Source organism: Amblyomma mixtum, chromosome 7 (genome assembly GCF_055824585.1).
Source record: "Amblyomma mixtum isolate Tamu chromosome 7, ASM5582458v1, whole genome shotgun sequence".
In the NCBI taxonomy this organism is placed as follows: domain Eukaryota; kingdom Metazoa; phylum Arthropoda; class Arachnida; order Ixodida; family Ixodidae; genus Amblyomma; species Amblyomma mixtum.
Window position 1 is genome coordinate 25,931,165 of NC_143018.1, and position 17,927 is coordinate 25,949,091.

The window sequence follows — 17,927 nt, forward strand, 5'->3', positions numbered from 1 at the left end:
CCTAAAATAAACACTACATCATGCCAATTCACAGCTGGCTTTGCGCTCGCTCTGTGGGGTGGTCAGTCAATGAGTCAATCAATCAATCAATCAATCGATCAATCAATCAATGAGTCAATCAATCAATAAATCAATCAATCAATCAGTCAATCAATCACGTAGTCTGTATGCCAGTCAATCAATCAATTAATCTTTAAGTCACTCTGTCAGTCAATAAACCAATCAGTAAATATTTCAAACAGTTATTCAAACAACTAATCAACCGCTGAATCCACCCATGAAGAAATAAATATCTTCAGGAAGGATAATGAAAATTGACAAATGGAAAGAGCTAATAAAAAAGAAATATGAGAGTGTGTGAGCAGAGATGAGGCTGTGTTATCCGTGGTCCTGGAACAGCGCCTGGTGCGAGCAGTTTCCCCTGCGCTGTTCGTCCGCAGACGCTGTCGCCGAGAGAGAGGGACGCCGGCCTGGAGTTCTGCGACAAGGCGGACCTGGAGAGGAACCCGAGGTTCTCCCTGCTTCTGCTGCGCAGCGCGGGTGTCGCTGAGTTCCGAGATTTCGCCATGGTGCCCCTCCTGACCAACGAGTACACCGTCACGCTAATGGAGGTGAGCGTCGAGGGGGTCCGGACTATGCTAAACGATGCATACCGGCGAAATCATGAGGTTGTGTAAAGTATCGGTCAAACCCGAGAACAGTGCTATCGGGGCCTTTGCGGAACTGTGCTCCGAGATCCGGGAACGCCTTGCCATCAGTTCTGAAGCTAGCGGACTTTCTAACCGCACCGGACAACAAATACTTTAGCGTGTTCCACTGTGGCATCAACAATCGGCTTTCATAGAGGTTGAGGTCTCGGCCCGCAGGTGCGCGAAATTTCGTATAGTTGTGTGTTTAACTTGAAAAATTTGGCCATTTTTTGTTTCTTTTGGGGTCGTTCTTTTACTTCCTGGTTGGCTTATCAGTGGGTGTGAACAAACACGTTTTGAGCAAGTTACAAAAGGGGAGAATCTATCCGGCTACCTTATTCATCGCTTTTAGAATAGCTTCCTTTCATAAAATCTGAAGGAGCAGAACCCTATAGAGAAGACAGTGCAGATCACGAAGCAACTAACCGCGTTGCGAAAAAGCGATCTGCTCTAGTCTGGCGCTAGTTTGGTGCTGTCAGCCGCCGACACAGTGGTAATGTTTTCTTGAGGTGCCTGACTGTGGTAATCGTGTTAATGGCCGCGAACTCTGTTTCGCCTCCTGACCAGAAAATCTACGCGAGGGAGGCCCGAAGGGAAAGCTTCTCAGGCCACCACGATCCGATCGAAGCCCGGCACGCACGGACGTCGCAAGCCATCAAGGAGGCAAGTACCGCCGCACTGCAGCGAATTGTTCATGCCGGCTAAAATGGTTGCTTTACATTAAAGGTGTCTCTCTCTAAGTTCCGAAGCACATGCGCATAAAGCACTAAAAGGAAACGATAGGGTTTTAACGTAGCTAAACCGAGTAGTCGTGCGCAAGCTTATGTTAGCCTGACTGGCTCATAGTTTTGCTTTGCTGGGTCCTCGGCACGTCTAGCGACTATGAAACCCAGGTTCAGAGCATTGATCAAAGTTACGCTGATGTGATGCTGAGTCTATGAGGGACACCGTAGTGAAGGGCCCCGGAAATTTGCTGGGGTTCTTTAACGTGCACCGACATCGCACAGCACACGGGCCTCTAGAATTTCTACTCATCGAAATTCGGCCGCCGCGGCCGGGATCGAACCCTGAAATGGTATATAGAGTGTCTATAGACTTCTTATGGACTCTATTGCCTTCCTATAGATATTTTTTTCGGAAAAGTCATAGTTTATAGACTGTCAATAAAAAAATCTGCAAAAAGTGTATGGCCATATATCTATAGATTGTCTATAGACTGCATATAAGATTTGTATTGCCTATAAAAAAGTCTATAGGATTTGTCTATAAAAAGTCTGCAGACATCACAGAAAAAAGTGTGTGGACAGTGTATAGACTGACTAAAGAAATTTTTGTAAAGAACTCGCGAAGCAGAAGAAAGTGTAAAGAAGTGGAGTTTACTGGTTGCGGGTATTACACGGTCTTGTGTGCGTTTCCATCCAGATGCGAGAGCAGGTACTGAGACAAGTGTACGAGTCCCAGGCACACAAAATCTTAGAAGACATGGTGATCGAAGAGAAGATGCCGATAATCGGGTGAGTGGTACCAACTACCCAACGATGTTCATTTATTTGTTGTAATGCTTGAGTTATCCTCCCTCGTTTAAAGGGGCCTCTGAGCCGTGCTATCTCCTGACGAGTAGTACCACGCAAGCAGCAAACAGAAAACAGTCTATTACCGGCTAAAAAAACAACATAAACGTTCAACAAAACAAATTCCTGCAGCTCGAACAAAATGCAGCACTCGCACTAGCGCAGCACCGTGCCAAAGTGATGATAATTATGATGAAATTGTATTTCGTCAACTATCAGTTTGTTGTCAGATCTTCGAGTGGTGTCACATTTCCTCTTCTCCTTGACCTTGAGAATCCATCAAGATGCATGTTGCGACTTCTGAAACCCGGTGCATGGCAACACTTTAGGGTTTGAAGGTCACCGTATCCTCCCACTCTGCTTGGTTAGAGAGGCCCATGGGAGCTAGGTCCCTAGGGCGTTCGTATAATATATGGGCTATATCGGCCTTGGGAAGGCCGCAGAAAGATCAGCTACTCGATGCTACAACTGAGAAACCATCACGGAGGTTTCAACAATGCTATGCTAATCTTAGCTGTGCCTAAGGCCATAGATGTGCCTACACCAACACACACGCGTTGCAACGCACAATAATTACGCCGCGGTTCTCCCAAAAAGACAACATAGTACTAGCATGTTCGCACAAGACAACAAGGCGCTATGCTAGCACAGCGCAGTGCTAATCACGGGGCTACGGTCTTCGCATCCTCTAACGCAATGTACCGCTACTACATCGCCGATAGACCACTGCTGCAAAGCGTGGTAGGACATTGATCCCCACGCATGGTCCAGGAACGCCTCGGCGGCTGGGCCGTGACTCCTACCACATGATGTGCACGGGCAGAGCCTCGGCGCCTAAAATCCCCTCGTTGCGCCGTCTACTCGCCAGTCATCTATTCTTACTGCGCTCCAGGCAAATAACTTGCTAGATAGGCGCAGTGGTATAGCACGGGTGACCTGGCTCGCATCCAAACCATGCCTATGAAGCTCACTCGTCCTGCGTAGCCTTATGTGCCTAGCCATACGGAGGCCATGGGCCCACACGCTTTAATATATTTTTTTTTTACTGTTAAGGAGTATGGGTGACATTAGGCCTAAATGGCGGCGTGTGTCTCTGCGTGGCCTCCAAGTGAAGACCCCGGCGCGTGCAGCGAGCCCAGCGCGAGAACTGCCCCCCTGACAAAAGGTGAGGGGGAGAATCTTTATCGGCGCAGCGGCAGGCACAGGGATGCCCCCAAAGAGTGGCGAGTGCGGAGAGAGGGAAAACGACACCGAAAGCGAGCGCTCGTCAGCGAATCACATCAGCAAACGCGGGCCATGGGCTGATCGAAAGACGCGCGTCAAGGCGACCTGTGTACAATGCAATAAATGCAATAGCATAAAAAAACAATTAGGGAGCTATAAATCCACCCAATTAGAGCGAAATTAATTGGCTTAACTTTCAGGCAACGGGATGCGGCAAGTGGGAAAAGGCATCAAATAGAAGAGCACCGAATGAAAGAGCGTCATCCAACAAGTGCATATTGCCTGCGCAGTTCATCGCATCAGACCAAGCTGTCCTTTTTCCATTGTCCATTTCGCGTCCATTCAGTCCTCTGTGAGTGGTCACTCAGATATACCCGCGCCTTTCAAGCGTCTATGGCAAGCGACCTGCGATTGGGTGATTGTCGACCCCGCCTCACTATTGGGTGCATATCGCAACCAATGGGAGCCAGTGGTCAGGTCCTCTCGCCTGCTGTTGGCAGAGCGAAGCAGTGCACCTCACCATTTGATGTATATTGCATCCATTTTCAGCCAATGTTGAGGTCCGGTCGCCAACGCACCCCCCCCCCCCCCCCTTCCCTCAATGGTCGGGTCCCATGCCGCACATGCTTGAATGCCGCGAGTATATCTGAGTGACCACCGACAAAGGACCGAATCGACGCGAAATGGATAACGGGAAATGGGCGGCTTGTAAAATATGACCCCAGATGAGCGCCTGTCAGTATCCGGTTTTCAGAAGCTCGAGTTTTTTTTTTTTTTAGAGAAATACTGTTCTGAAATTTATAGATTTATATTTGAAGACGCAACATGTTCCATGTGTGCAGGACACTCCACAGTAATACGGATTGCTTTGGCCTTCTTTGACGCAGCGCATACGCCTAATGTCTGTCACTCAGTAATTTAGAAGGATGGTGTTCAAAACATACTGCGTGAGGCGCCTTAGTTCCTTGCATAGCGTACCGTACCGCACTGTACCATACTGTAGAATGCATTAGTGCAGTTACATGTCTGCCATAAGTTCCATAAGTTTTCCGTAGGTTCAGGTTGACGTGCTGTGCCGTGCCGTGCCGTGCCGTGCCGTGCCGTGCCGTGCCGTGCCGTGCTGTGCCGTACCGTACCATACCATACCATACCATACCATATTATAGCATACCTTGCTATACCATACATACCATACCACATCATACCAACATTTATTAATTAGTCTCATGAAATATTAAAAACATTAGCGATTTACAAACTGCATTAATAAATAATGGTAAGGTTGACCTTTACGGAGATACGAATTGCGTTTCCGTGGGTGCATTACTTCTACTTTTTATGATAGATCACTAGGAAAAGGAACCAGCGAAAAAAAGACGGAAGACTCGAGGAAACACACACACACGCGCGCACACACGCGTACACACGCGCACACGCGCACACACGCGCACACGCGCACACACGCGCACACGCGCACACACGCGCACACACGCACACACACGCGCACACGCGCGCACACACACACACGCACACGCGCACACACAGCCGCCGCAGTAGAAATAAACCAATTGGCTCAGCAATTCACCCTTCTGAATTATGATAGTTCAAAGTAGAAATTTTTCTTGTCGATACTTGTTGACAAGAAATCGGTGGGCTGAACTATGGCAGAGCTGATAATTGGGGGAGTTGCTGCCAGTTGCTAGCCATAGCGCAATAGCGCAAAAGGAACGTGGATACAAACCAAGATCCATTATTCGGCAATGTGTACTAGCCAGTCTACCACCTGCCTCATTGGTGAGCTTTGCTGAAGTTCATTTCTAGTTCAGCGCTACATGTGTCGTGCTCCTTGTGTCCTCGCTCCTTTTGCGCTGTTGCACTATGGGTAATTCACTACCTGAGGGGGCAGCACTAAAATGTATTCTGCACTTTCTTAGTTTATCGCTCCCTTCTTTCACCCCTTCCTTCATTCCTTCCCTCACGGCGCGGTTCGGTTATTCACCCTGGGTGAGGCAGTTAGTGTTTAGTTTTTTATAATAACCGATTATATTGCTATTACTATAACGAACGAAATGTATGAGCTCTCGTTACCGTTCCATTGCCTTAGCATTTGTCATGTGAAAAACGTACGGTACACGCTGTCGCAAAATGCCCCTCTCCAACGTAGTTCAACGAAGCAAGAAATCTTTCGAGATAAGACTCGCACATAAGACAATCTCTGTGCTCCTCATCCCTGCGGCAGTTCCCTGGGTTTCGGCCTGCTGAAGCTGGTCAGGAGGCGCCGCCCTCTGCGGCCCAGCCGTCGCGAGCGGCGCCGGGTCACCGGACAGAGCGCAGCGGCTGCCGACGCCGAGATATTGGTGACCGTGCTCAGGGCGTCCAACGTGCCTGTCCGGAGGGATCCCGACGGCGGACACAGGACTGCCCCCAAGAACAGCGGTAGAAGATTTTACTTCATCGCTGCATGCTAGCGACTCGCTAACGCTGCTTTACCTTTGCATTGAGGTCGGGATTGCCAGGCATTGTGTAGCTGCTAATAATCCATGCTGAGGTTCTTGTACTTTTTATCTTTCTTATCTCAATGATGCATGAGAGGACGACGTGTATGTTATATTTCCTGATTATTCAACTTGCAATGATCTCCTATACATGCTTGAGCACAGTCATGATGAAGAGCCTTTGTGTTAGTCCCGGCGCTGATTAAATCATGCCGGAGCTCCTGGCTGTTGCCACAAAAGACAACAAATTGCTTGGCTATGCCCGTACCTGTATATTTATTACTTAATTTAATAAAGCACTAATACTGCTACCCATCATTATACCTCTTATTTTGGTTGTGAACTTTGCAGCTAATCTAAGGGGTGAGAAACACCTTAAAAATGCGCGTGTGAAAGTCTAGCGGTGGTCGTGATGGTGTAGGTGGTAAAGACTGTATTATTCTTACATTCAGCATTCTACTAATAAAACATTCTAGTAATAAACATGCTACATTCTAGAAATAAAAAAGTTTCTCCATTCACTAGCCAAGGTTAGTTCAATCAAGAATAGTTTTCATTTTCGCAAGTTCTATTCTAAAACTACCGAGATGAAAATGTAGTATGAAAGAAAGCAATGAACTAACGTAGATGGGCTACTGATAAAACAAGCCTCCTCCAGCATTAAGCAGTTATTTAGCTCCAAGCCATCGCTCCGATCACTTCACAGAAGCCTGACATTCGTAGGCGTTTTTGGTCTTGTCGCTGCAGATGGCGTAGCTGTACAGAGCATCAAAAAAAAGAAAAGGTTACCCCACAGCTTACAACGTTATGGGACCAGTAACATTGCTAAGGAATTTGTTTTGAGATATAAGCCCGCAAGAGACTACCTCTCCATCAGATATCGGTCCTCCATGCCATTGACTTTTGTGACGCGCGCTACGTGCAGCCTATTCGGGTGCCCTGGACAACGTGGTGGAGTTCCAGGTGCGCCCCTTTGTCGAAGTGATGTTCCAGCAACGCACGGCGAGGACCTTCGTCGCCGACGGACCGCACCCTACGTGGAACCAGGAGTTGCGCTTGCCCATCACGTGAGCACACGTGCTTCATCACTGCGGCAAGGATGCCACCTGGTTTCTGCACCAGCATGTCGCCCATGCACTCTGCCTCATTTGATATCTAACGATAGCTGTTAGTATTCTGCCGTGTGCGTATGGTGCCTATTTCCGAGACTTTGTTGCTGTCGCCGTGAGAGATATAACCTCGCCCAACTCCACGTACGCGACAAGGCACATCTGTTTTACAGCGAGAGCTGTTATAGACCCGTTCGCTTCTTTGGTGACGTAGTAGCAGTCCGTAATGGGAGGGTGGGAATCACGGGGAAGGAGAGGGAGCAGGGTTACCCTGGCAGGAGGAGGATATGGTGATAGCGGAGGAAAGCACAACCGGAGGGTAGTTGCTTGGGAGGAACCAGGAGCTTGGTTACCGTAGAATAAGGTAAAAAATGGTTACTTTGTAACCACCCGGAGGCTGGTTGCCTTTGAAAGAAAAGGGTTACTGCGGAAGGAGAGTATGGCGAGTAACCGGAAGATGTTCATCACGGGAACTATCGTAACCATGGAAGCCGGAGCTAGGGTATGGCGAAAGCGGGGTAACGCGCAACCGTAGGGTGGCTCTTGCATGTTTTTGAAGGCACAGAGACCAATAGCAGAGAGAAGGGAGAAAGGTCACGGCTGCAAAAATGTTTGCATACCTTCAAGGGGTTTCAGACTTAATTCTTGCGCAAAGCTTAGAAACCTGAACTTTCGCTCTGTTTGAAGAGATTACACCTCGAAGGGCTATCCCCTTCTCGGTGTCTGCTAAGTTCCTCATTCGCTTATCTTTACAAACTAACTGCTAACTAGTCAATCAAAACAATTACCTCCGACCTCGGTGCAGCCAACCGCTACGAGTGAAGCACATAAAACTTTGATTTTCGCGCTGGCTAAAAGAAACTTCGTTCTAGAACTGAGATTGAACCCGTGAAGTGAGCAAAACTGGTAGAGCGTAGTGAAGGCAGAGGCAGCCTTGTCAGCCGGAGATTGATTTGATTTTGTTTGGCACACCGGCCTCACCATGCCATCTGCTAGCTATTCTGAGTCTCCCAACTTCACTGCAGCCCATGCCATATAGCATGGCGATAGACATGGGTTCGATAATTGAACTATCCGGACGAATTTTTATTTGACTTTAAAGATAACTTAAAATTAAGTTTCTGTGCCATTTTTTCCGCTCCGAGTGACAATAAGTGATCAGAGTAACTATACAGCACCTCCGCATCATTTCATAACAGCACCTTACAGCTTGGCCTGCATGGGTCGTGGGTAAATCGTCAATGATTGTCTCTACGTCTCCATTCCTTGTTCTCACCAATTACTTCAAAAGAGGGGTCTGCTTAAAACTTACTACATATGTCTTTGTAAAACCGACGCCGTTTTTTTTCTTTGTATGTAAGGCCACGCTCATCAGATGCTGGCGTCTCTAATGCTTCCCTTGTTGAGATACATTGTAGTACATTGGAGTAATTTTTGCATCAGGGCATCCGATAACTTTCCTTTGCCTAGTAACTACACATCGCGCGTCTACTCTCGCCTTCATGCGATCCCTTCCCCGTAACAGCCCCGAGGCGGGCGTGGTGAAGGACGTGATCTACCTGAACCTGTTCGACGAAGTGGTGCTCGACCTCCTCGAAGACGACCGCGAGCGCCAGAGCACGGTGCACCAGAGGCTGGAGCGGCGCTGGCTGGGGAGCCTGAGGATACCCTTCTCCACGCTCTACATCAACTCCAAGGCGAGTGCCGCTTACAACGCAAATACCTCGCCACATGTTTCTGAAATGTCCTGTATGCTCCCTGTATGTTGCTATGTTTTAAATTATCCAACACACGCGTCTTAAGAGCCTTTGCTTTGCCCAAGTTAAACTTCCGTCACAGAAAAAAAAAAATAGATGAAACGTACGCTGATGCGCAACACATCTACGTTGTAGTACTGGCGACGGCCCTTGCTGTGAGGCTAGTTGGTTGCAGTTAACTTCGGTTGAAAGAAAAGAGGAGGAGGGAAAGAGCAACGAAAGGCTTTGAGACGAAGCTCTGGCACTCTGCCTCATCGCTACCACGCTCACTGTACGCCTGAGCTTGTCTCAGTGAGAGTAGCAGTCGTCAGACTGTAGTTCAAACATGGATGTCTGAATTAATTTCGTCTGTTTGATATTTCGGTAGTGCTTATATAATTTAGCAGTTCTGTCTGCACTAAAATGCATGCCACTTCAGACAGAATGCGCGGAACGGTCTTCGCAGGGACTGTGAACTCAAATGGGGTGTTCTTTGCCTTCGTCTGCATTTTGTTCTCGAAGGTGACCGCGGTGTTTTGGTGCAGATCGAAGGCACTTTTCGTGTGGACGTGCCCGTTGTGCTGCTGGGCTACGCGCACGAGGTGAAGCCGTGGTCCCCGGTGCAGGACGCGCCCGCCTCGAGCACCTACGTGTCCTTCTACCTGACAGTGGAGCCGGGGCTGCAGTCGCCGGAGGTGCTTCGGGCACGGGTGAGGGCTGACTCCTCGTCACATTTCGAGTATTTCTAACCCCTCTCTTCGTACCACCTCTATAGCAGTTATTTCAGAGAGCACTCTCTCTGTTTGCAAGGTTCATGTGACACCGGTATTGAAAGGGGCGTATTCACGCCATTATTAATTTATTTCAGATGGATGGATTACATTTCAAAGATGGCAAACGTGCATATTTCCGCTCCAAAATGAAAAAAATTGACAGCCGATTTCCGTAGTTAAGCCAAGTGCGTATTAGGTGCGCTAACACATCGGTTTTCACTTCAATTCCGGTGTTCGGATAAAGAGGCGTCTTAGATTGGCAATTGTCGAGAAACGCAGGTTGCTTTAACTCTTGTCCTTCTTTCACGGGCTTTATCATAGTCATTCATCATTCTCTGCACTGCACACTGCACTAGCTCATCAAGCATATCGGTGATTAGATCACCGGAACAAAGTACAGCAAATGTTTGCATGTAAAAAAAAAAACCTTTTCTATAACTCACCGCTTCTTCTCGCCATTCGCTGCTGGAATCATCTTCCGGAAAACCGGGCATCTATCACCGACGATATATTGCATTTGTTGATAGCTTAAAATGTTTCCTAAAGTTAGGAATGTTGTGCGAGCAGCACAGGTCGCCTTCAATGCGCCCTTTATTTTATGTACAATTTTTTCCTGTTTTTTAAGTGTTCTGTGTATGGTAAACCACTGTTGTACTCCCGTGCGGGTCTTTAAGATAAATGAATGAAAATATAAAAACAGTGATGGTATTTCACCCAAATAGGGCGCTGATTGTTCACCCCTGGTGCTCCTTCTCGCCGAAGTTGCGATCCCTATTGCACGGGGCTAATGATCACGATAGCTTAAAAGAGGTCAGAAGAGAAATATAATTGCGATGTAGGCGTGTAACCCGAAAAAAAGTCACAAGAGAAATGTAATTGCAATGTAGGCGGTAACCAGCTAAAAAAAACAGAAGCGTAAACACTTAGATAGCCGCAACAAAGAACAACATGATGGTAGAAAGGAAAAAAAATCACGATGCACTGTGGGTTGCAGACGTCCTTTTTCGTGATGTGCGACTAAATAGATCTCTAAGTAGAAAAAAAGGACATGAATACGGCGAAAGCGGCGAAATCATTGGTGTCGCCACTCCTGACTGGATGTATTCAAAGCAAAACGACAAAACCCTCCTTGGGTCCTGTGGCGTTCACGTGCGCAGTGCGACAGCGATGAGTCGCCGCAGATGCTTCAGCAGGCGGAGGAATGGCAGAGCTCTCTCGAGTCTCGATATCCTCGGCGCTTCGTCAAGGCTCTCGCCATGGACGCCTCGGGCAAGTGGGTGTTCGTGCCCCGTTTCCTGCGTCCACTAGCGCCCCCTCAGCAGCTTGTTGATGCCGCAAGGCGCGCAAGCTTCGTCGAGGACATCTCTGCTCCTGCAAGGGACATCATGGTGCGTGTTCAATTGCGCACTGAAAAGGAAAAAAAAATAATGATTGCCTCGTCGGACACTTTATTTTCTCCTTAGTCGCATGACACGTCGTTTGAAATGCGTCTAAGACTCATATTTCAACCGATCCTTATAACAAACCAATATTTAAGACCTTAACTGTTACATCGAAGCTGTGTGCTGCAGGTTAACGATATAACGAAGCACAATGCAACGAATCAGTAGTTTGAAATAACGAAACACAGACCCGTTAGAATGCGAGGCAATTTAACTACAGAGATTACAAAGGAAATGAACCAACCAGCAGATGAACCCCTTTAAGCACGCGCGCCCTTCGCATGCGACGAAGCTGTTCACAATGAGTGCTTGGACCTCCGTATGGTTGCTACGGTAACGGGTGCTTTCTTGCACAGACTTCCTCACGGCGTTTGCATTTCTGCAAATATGTGCTCTGCTTAGCGGAAGCGATTTGCGGCCGATAGCTTTGAAGACCCGCGGTCCTTGTGAGGAAAATTTTAAATTCTAGTTTGCGGAGGAATGCGGAGATTTCCAGCTACATAAAAAACAATAGGAAAAAATTGTGCACAATGACAACAGGAGCATATAAATTATTAATTATTTAACGCGCAAATCGCATGTCACAGCGTAAAAGCATTGTTATTCTTCCCCCGTCGAGACTCAATTACCTTAAAACATTACTAACGAGGCCGACTTGCATATCACTGCAAACCACTTGAAGGAAGAACAATTCTGTTCAAAGCTGTGCTACTTTCACTCCGGCATCATCGGTTGGACACAGTGACATAAAAGTTGTCGATTTAATCTTTACTCGCTGCCCCAAGAACTGATTCCTCACCGTCTGCACAACTGAAAGCTCGACAACGTCGCGGACACCTAGCCATGCTAATTCTGGGAGAGGCATACGCTATGCACTATAGTTTTGGCCTGAACTTTGCTCGGTGCACATGCAGTTTGTCATCTGTCTATCGGATATATGCTCACACGGCTGCTCTGTCCTTGCAGGCCCTGGCCGCTCGCTTTGTTTCCCTGATACCTACGATGTCGGACAGCGTGCTGTTTCCCGGCTTGTGCGACATCTGGAGCACCTGCGATGTGAGCAGAGCTACTACGGGGACATCACTTGTTGCAGGGTGCCTTGATGCCCAAGAAGTCTTAAATGCTGACTAGGGACATACGTTTCTGAACTTTACGTTTAACGAGGCTTCGATACCTGGGAACAGGCATTCTGTGGCCTCTGCGCCTAGAACCGAAAAGGCTCTCTTCCATGGGTGTTCTGATAAATGTTTAGGAGGAGCAAACAGAATGCAGGTATTTACGGACATTCTCAACATTGCCATCCCAGTTCTCCTCTACTGGATGCTGTACTCGTCAAGCAGTCGAAGAGACGTGCTTTTTTAAAAAGCTCCATGAAAACATGCATGGCTGCAGGGAAGGAATTCCTTTCAAGCCTGCATTAAGGAACTTTCGAGCTTAAAACATCTAGGGAGTGCGCTGTTTCCTCTGTAGAAAGCCAGCCCATCTTTTGACTTCTTCACAGCACGCATCGCCAACTATCCCGGCAGCTTGCTCTCCTGAACTGCACGCCTATTGAATCTAGGCTCCTTATGGGACTAACAGTGTAGTCAGTAGAAAACTGCTCCGGTCACTCTAACTTTCGGTTAAGTGATTGGAGGTTGCGGTAGACGCATCTGCCATCTGGCGGATGCGGCGACCGCCCCTGGCGGCTACGAGACGTGCTCGATGCTCTCGTTGCACACGTTTCCTCCTCTCACCCGCAGCAATTCCTCCGCGTGCTTACGGGTGACGAGGAGGAACATGCTCTGCTGTTGTGCAACTACTTCCTGCACCTGGGTCGCGAGGCCTACTTGCTGCTGGGAACGGGGATTCCCGAGGGTCAGACGGCGTATGTTCTCACCCGGGAGCACCGTGCGGGTGACCGCGACGACGTACGCATCTGGAACGCAGTCACCGGGCGGTCGTACAGCGCCACCGACAGCTACGGGCCGCTGCAGACCGTCGGATGCCTTGTGGGCACCGACAACGTGAGTGATAGGCTTAGCCGCTTTTAGGCTTAGCAGCGGCTTTAGGCTTAGCAGGGGCGAAGTAACGGCTTCGCCGCTACCGCTCTTAAGAGGGCCCTGAGGCTTTATATAGAAAGAATGAATTTCCTCTCTAATGAGAATAGGCATTTAAATTCCGTAGGAAACACCTCCTAGAGCGTCTAAAGTCGAAATAGTGGTTATTTTACATCTGTTTCGGCTTAACGTAGCGGCGTTATTAAAAAATAATTCTCTTACAATAACGAGATTACATACAGTGTAATTTACGATGTCGGTCGTTTGCTTGGAGCTGCGTTCATATAGTGCCGAGAGGTTATATACCTTATTTCTCTCAACGTGTATGGCTGTAAAAGCAAAATTTTAACGGTCCAAAATTTACTCATTTTTTTACATCCAACATTTATTAACAGATAAACTGCAATGATGGAAGGAGAGGGCAGAGGTGAGTAGAGCAAAGTTCGGTTTCAGAAACAACTCTCAGTGAAAGGACCAATCCAAGCAAAAGATTAAGAAACAACTAGTAGGATTAAAAAAAATTATATTTTCTTGCTAAAGACAGTCGAAAAAAAAACTTTCAAATAAGGTAGTCAGAAATGAATAACCTCTGAATATTTTCCACACAGCCTTGAGGAAATGAAATTTCATTAAAAGTAATTGCTTTCTTACCTTCTTCATAGTGCAACCAATGCCATCTAAATTCATTCCATGCTGCTAGCTATAAGGTATTTCAGCACCGCATGTATTTGAATGAGCGCAATTGAGTGCCAGTTACGGCTGCCTATCGAATAAACAGAAGCCTTTAGCACTTTCGTCACTTGAATGCAAGACAGCTCCAGTCCTTCTATGTCGCAGTGTTCGCTCGCCGCGGAGGCTGGCCAGAAACAAACAGTTCCAACCCTCATTGAGCATTATCTTTCGTCCTTCAAGATTTGGGCCAACATCCAGAAGCACGAGCACCCATCGAGGCTGTCCTACAACCTGAGCAAGACGAGCCAATGGAAGCCGTTCTTCGCCAAGGGCAAAGTGCCGCCGACTCTAGACTCCGTCCAGGTGCGTTGGCGCGAACGTATGTACCGTATTTGCCGAAAGCAACCAAGCAACGGCTTGCTTCTCAGCCGTACAGCGAAGTATTTACAGCACCGCTGTAAACCACAACTTAGGAAGAACAGGACAAGAATTTTTTTACCTTGCACACATTTAGAGCATAAGGGATACCGTAAGACCTCCATCATCATCATCGTCGTTGTCGTCGTCGTCATCATCATCATCAGCCTGACTATGCCCACTGTAGGGCAAAGGTCTCGCCCATGTCCCTCCAATTAACTCTGTCCTTTGCCAGCTGCGGCCACTGTATCCTAGCAAGCTTCTTAATCTCATCCGCCCACCTAACTTTCTGCCGCACCCTGCTACGCTTGTATGCGCTTCGAATCCACTCCGTTACCCTTAAGGACCAGCGGCTATCTTGAATTCGCATTACATGCCCTGTCCGAGGCCATTTCTTCCTCTTGATTTCGACTGGGATGTCACTAAATGCACGCCTGAGAGGCAAACCCCGTTACTTTGTTAGTTTTGGCAATGACGGTACGAGGAAGACGCTTTGGTTCCAGCTGCGGTGCTTTAATACCAGAAATAATTTAAAGATTCCAAGGAATGTTTCTTTAACTTAAAAGGCATAAGGACAGAGCAACTCCCTTAGCATGCAGGCGCCGATGGCTGACCCGCTACTAATGATGCATGCCTCAGAGCTAGTGGAGCCACTTCACTTGAGATATAGAGGCAGTGTTCTTTATTGAACATGGGTGTGTGCTGTCAGCAACTGTAACTCTTCGACTGGCCGTAGGCATCACGTAATCCGTTTTCAGCGGTGTATTCTCTTTATCATGCCCAGCCAAGCGAGCTGTCGTACGAGCCGACGGACCCCACCTACGTCACCAAGCTCCAGCAGAAGATAGAGTACGCCCTCAAGGACAGCGTCATGAAGTGGCGGAAGCGGTTCCGCACCTCTTGGAACCGATATGCTAGCCAAGTGCTCCGGAAGATACTTCCGAGGTAAGTGGGCTTGTTGACGAATATTTTTGTTTTGTTAAGATAGTTGTTAAGAGCACGGTCGATTTTCCTGCGGCATCGGTGTACTTAGCATAACACCTCACCACGCTTACTGGTCAGCACGCGGCGACGTCACGAACGACGTCACTACAACGCACCGCGATGATTGGTCAGTATGCAGTGACGTCACGCATAACTCAATGAATATTGTGCCATGGCAACATGCAACACAGTCCATGCACACTGACGTCACGAGTGACAGTGCGTCACATCATACAGTGGTGATGTGAGATTACGGAAACAAATTACGGAACAGAAAGCAAACAGCGCAGTTGCCACGCATCTGTATGGAATTGATTGTCATCACATATCAAACTGCTTTATAATCCGCACTCAATTAAGGAGTCATTAAAGACTTCATTTTCCGCTATGTTTCGAGCCAACGACTAGCGCATTTTTTTCGCCTCTTACTTTCCTTGTGTGTATTAATCCATTGGTTTTTCAGTAATTTGCAAGCATAAATTTCTTCAATAGGTTTTTTGTTTTGGCGTTGTTTGTATATTTAGAATTTTTAATCTGTTTTATTTTTCCTCGTTAGCGTTTTGTAATTTAAGTTTCAAGTTTTCCACTCCTGTATGCTGCTCTGTTATTTAGCTGCCTTGTAAATTAACCATCAAATTTATTGTCCTTCATGAGACGTCCATCAAATAGTGTATACTTCGGGACCCCCTCATGCAATACTGATAATTCTATGCTCGAACATGTATCTCACGACGAAAATAAAATGTGATGATGCCCATCATGAGCTGCGGAGGCGCATCAACTGATGGGCTTTGTGGAACGGGTAACACGTGGTTTAATCTTCATTTGCACATATATCGCTGTCACAAAATGACATCACCATGAGTGAGCTCGCGCTGATCAAGCGATTGCTTTCCAATTTTCGCTCCCTTCCAGGCTCGAGTCCATGGCATCGACATCTTCCAACACGGACGATATCCAGGAGCTCTCCGAAATACTCACTTCTTACAAGGTGACAACATGCCCTTAGAATGTAGTCCTTCTTTGCCCTTATGCCTGCCGGTTATTCAAACTGTGCTGAATAGTAGTGGCAGCCCGTATTTTTTTTTCTGGCTTTTCTTCATCGCAACGTTGCAGTCACAGGCCGATCAATCTCAGCGCTGCCTATACTTTATTGCGTGACAGAGAATGATAATACCCACAAAAGATGAGCAGGTGAGAAGGGCAAATAAGATTGGGAGCATACAACTTACGATTACTCCCGAAATGTGAGCGAGAAGCACATTTTTTATTTTTATTTTCTTCGTACTTTTTCACAGGAAGGATTTCTATAACACCTATTCAAGCTCTGCGGAGAAGCAGATATTGCATATCGTGTTCTTTGGTAGAAGGAACATGATAGTCAGGCAAATGGCTTATCTTAGAATTCCCGCTACCCTTTCCGAGTTACTCCAGCTTCAAGCCTCACTTAAGCATTACGGTCTGCAGCCTTTTCTTTTTTTCCAAGGAACTTGGTTTGCATTACCATTTGCGCGGTACAAAGTTTGAGCAACCCGCTGTAACGGGTGCCATGCTGATGAGACGGTTCGTTCCTATTTCGACTAATTAGCATTCGTGTCACAGTCTCTGTTATTCAAAGCCTCCTCAATTTATGCACTTCTGAAGGATAATTGTCGCTGACGCGTAGCTGTATTCTGCCACCAAAGATCTGATCGCAGCTAGCGCATCGAGGTTCTTTATTATCATTTTGCATGCTTACTTTCGAAGTCTTTTTAAACTCTGAAATCAACGGTCAGCTTTGGAGAAACGTGTCTCTTGCGTTCGTACTGTAGAAAGCTACCTGGACTTGTTGCAGTGCGGAAGGTAATGGCGGTCGTCTGCACGGTTTTCTTCGGAGACAGGGTGTTTATATTACTTTAAAGTTGTTCTTTCTTAGATTTTTTTTCCAGTCGCCTAATTTTTGTAAGTGCTATAGAAAGCGCATTAAGTGTTAATCCTGCTTCGTCATTGGAAGAAATCCGCGTATAGCTCTGTGTAACAAGCAGTCTCAGGAGCAAAAGAAAGTCAGTAATTAACGGTCAGTGTTAAGTGGAGTCCCTGTGCCTTAAGAAATGTTTATCTTTTTGTTTACTTGCAGATGAGTGGCTTCCCGCTGTCTATGAGCTTCACAGATGTGGGAACGGTCATAGAGACAGTCCTATCCACAGGTGTCCACCTGACGGAGTCCAAGAACGTCGAGTTTGCCCTCGCTGTCCACATCCACCCGTACCCGTCCAGCGTCCTTGCCGTATGGGTGTACATAGCAGCGCTGACAAGGAAGTCCTGATGCGTAAACAGGATGGTGCAATGTGGTGGCGGGTTCTTTGAACAAACACGCCACAGTCGTGATGTCATAGTGTTACAACATTTACCATGTATACCTGAGACACTGGTTGCGACATCTAGTGCCTAGATAACCCACTAGGTATTGCCGCAAGAGACGCGATCCTAGTCATATGCTTCTTTTTGGTGCAGCAAAGAACGGGGAGTAGAAGCCAGGTGGTATGTTACTCAGGCATGTGGTATGTACCACATGCAAGGTGGTACCATACATACTACCTGGTATGTATAGCTATTTTTTTCGCCACGGACATGATGAACGTCCGGTCACATGTTTAGGCAGAGAATAAAAATTGGATTTCCAATTGCAACGTTTGCGTTTCTTTCAAGGGCGTTTGATCATGGTTGTGCAACATGTGCTTGTGCTTAAGTCCTGCGACAAGTTTAAAGATGACAGTGGTTTAGCGTTATTGCCTAG

The 17,927-nt window shown here is 47.3% G+C and overlaps 1 protein-coding gene across 1 annotated transcript in view; it reads left to right on the forward strand.

Annotated features, from left to right (window-relative positions):
• Positions 1-17,456, forward strand: part of Cc2d2a (Coiled-coil and C2 domain containing 2A) — a 29,083-nt gene extending 11,627 nt beyond the window's left edge. The window contains exons 11-24 of the mRNA XM_089553912.1: positions 441-611; positions 1,257-1,352; positions 2,112-2,203; positions 5,724-5,920; positions 6,905-7,046; positions 8,614-8,785; positions 9,370-9,534; positions 10,755-10,985; positions 12,006-12,152; positions 12,782-13,045; positions 13,991-14,113; positions 14,952-15,112; positions 16,067-16,142; positions 17,268-17,456. Of these exons, the coding sequence (XP_089410038.1) occupies positions 441-611; positions 1,257-1,352; positions 2,112-2,203; positions 5,724-5,920; positions 6,905-7,046; positions 8,614-8,785; positions 9,370-9,534; positions 10,755-10,985; positions 12,006-12,152; positions 12,782-13,045; positions 13,991-14,113; positions 14,952-15,112; positions 16,067-16,142; positions 17,268-17,456 (2,226 nt within the window). The remainder of the gene's footprint in view (positions 1-440; positions 612-1,256; positions 1,353-2,111; positions 2,204-5,723; positions 5,921-6,904; positions 7,047-8,613; positions 8,786-9,369; positions 9,535-10,754; positions 10,986-12,005; positions 12,153-12,781; positions 13,046-13,990; positions 14,114-14,951; positions 15,113-16,066; positions 16,143-17,267) is intronic.
• The last annotated feature ends 471 nt before the right edge of the window (positions 17,457-17,927 follow it).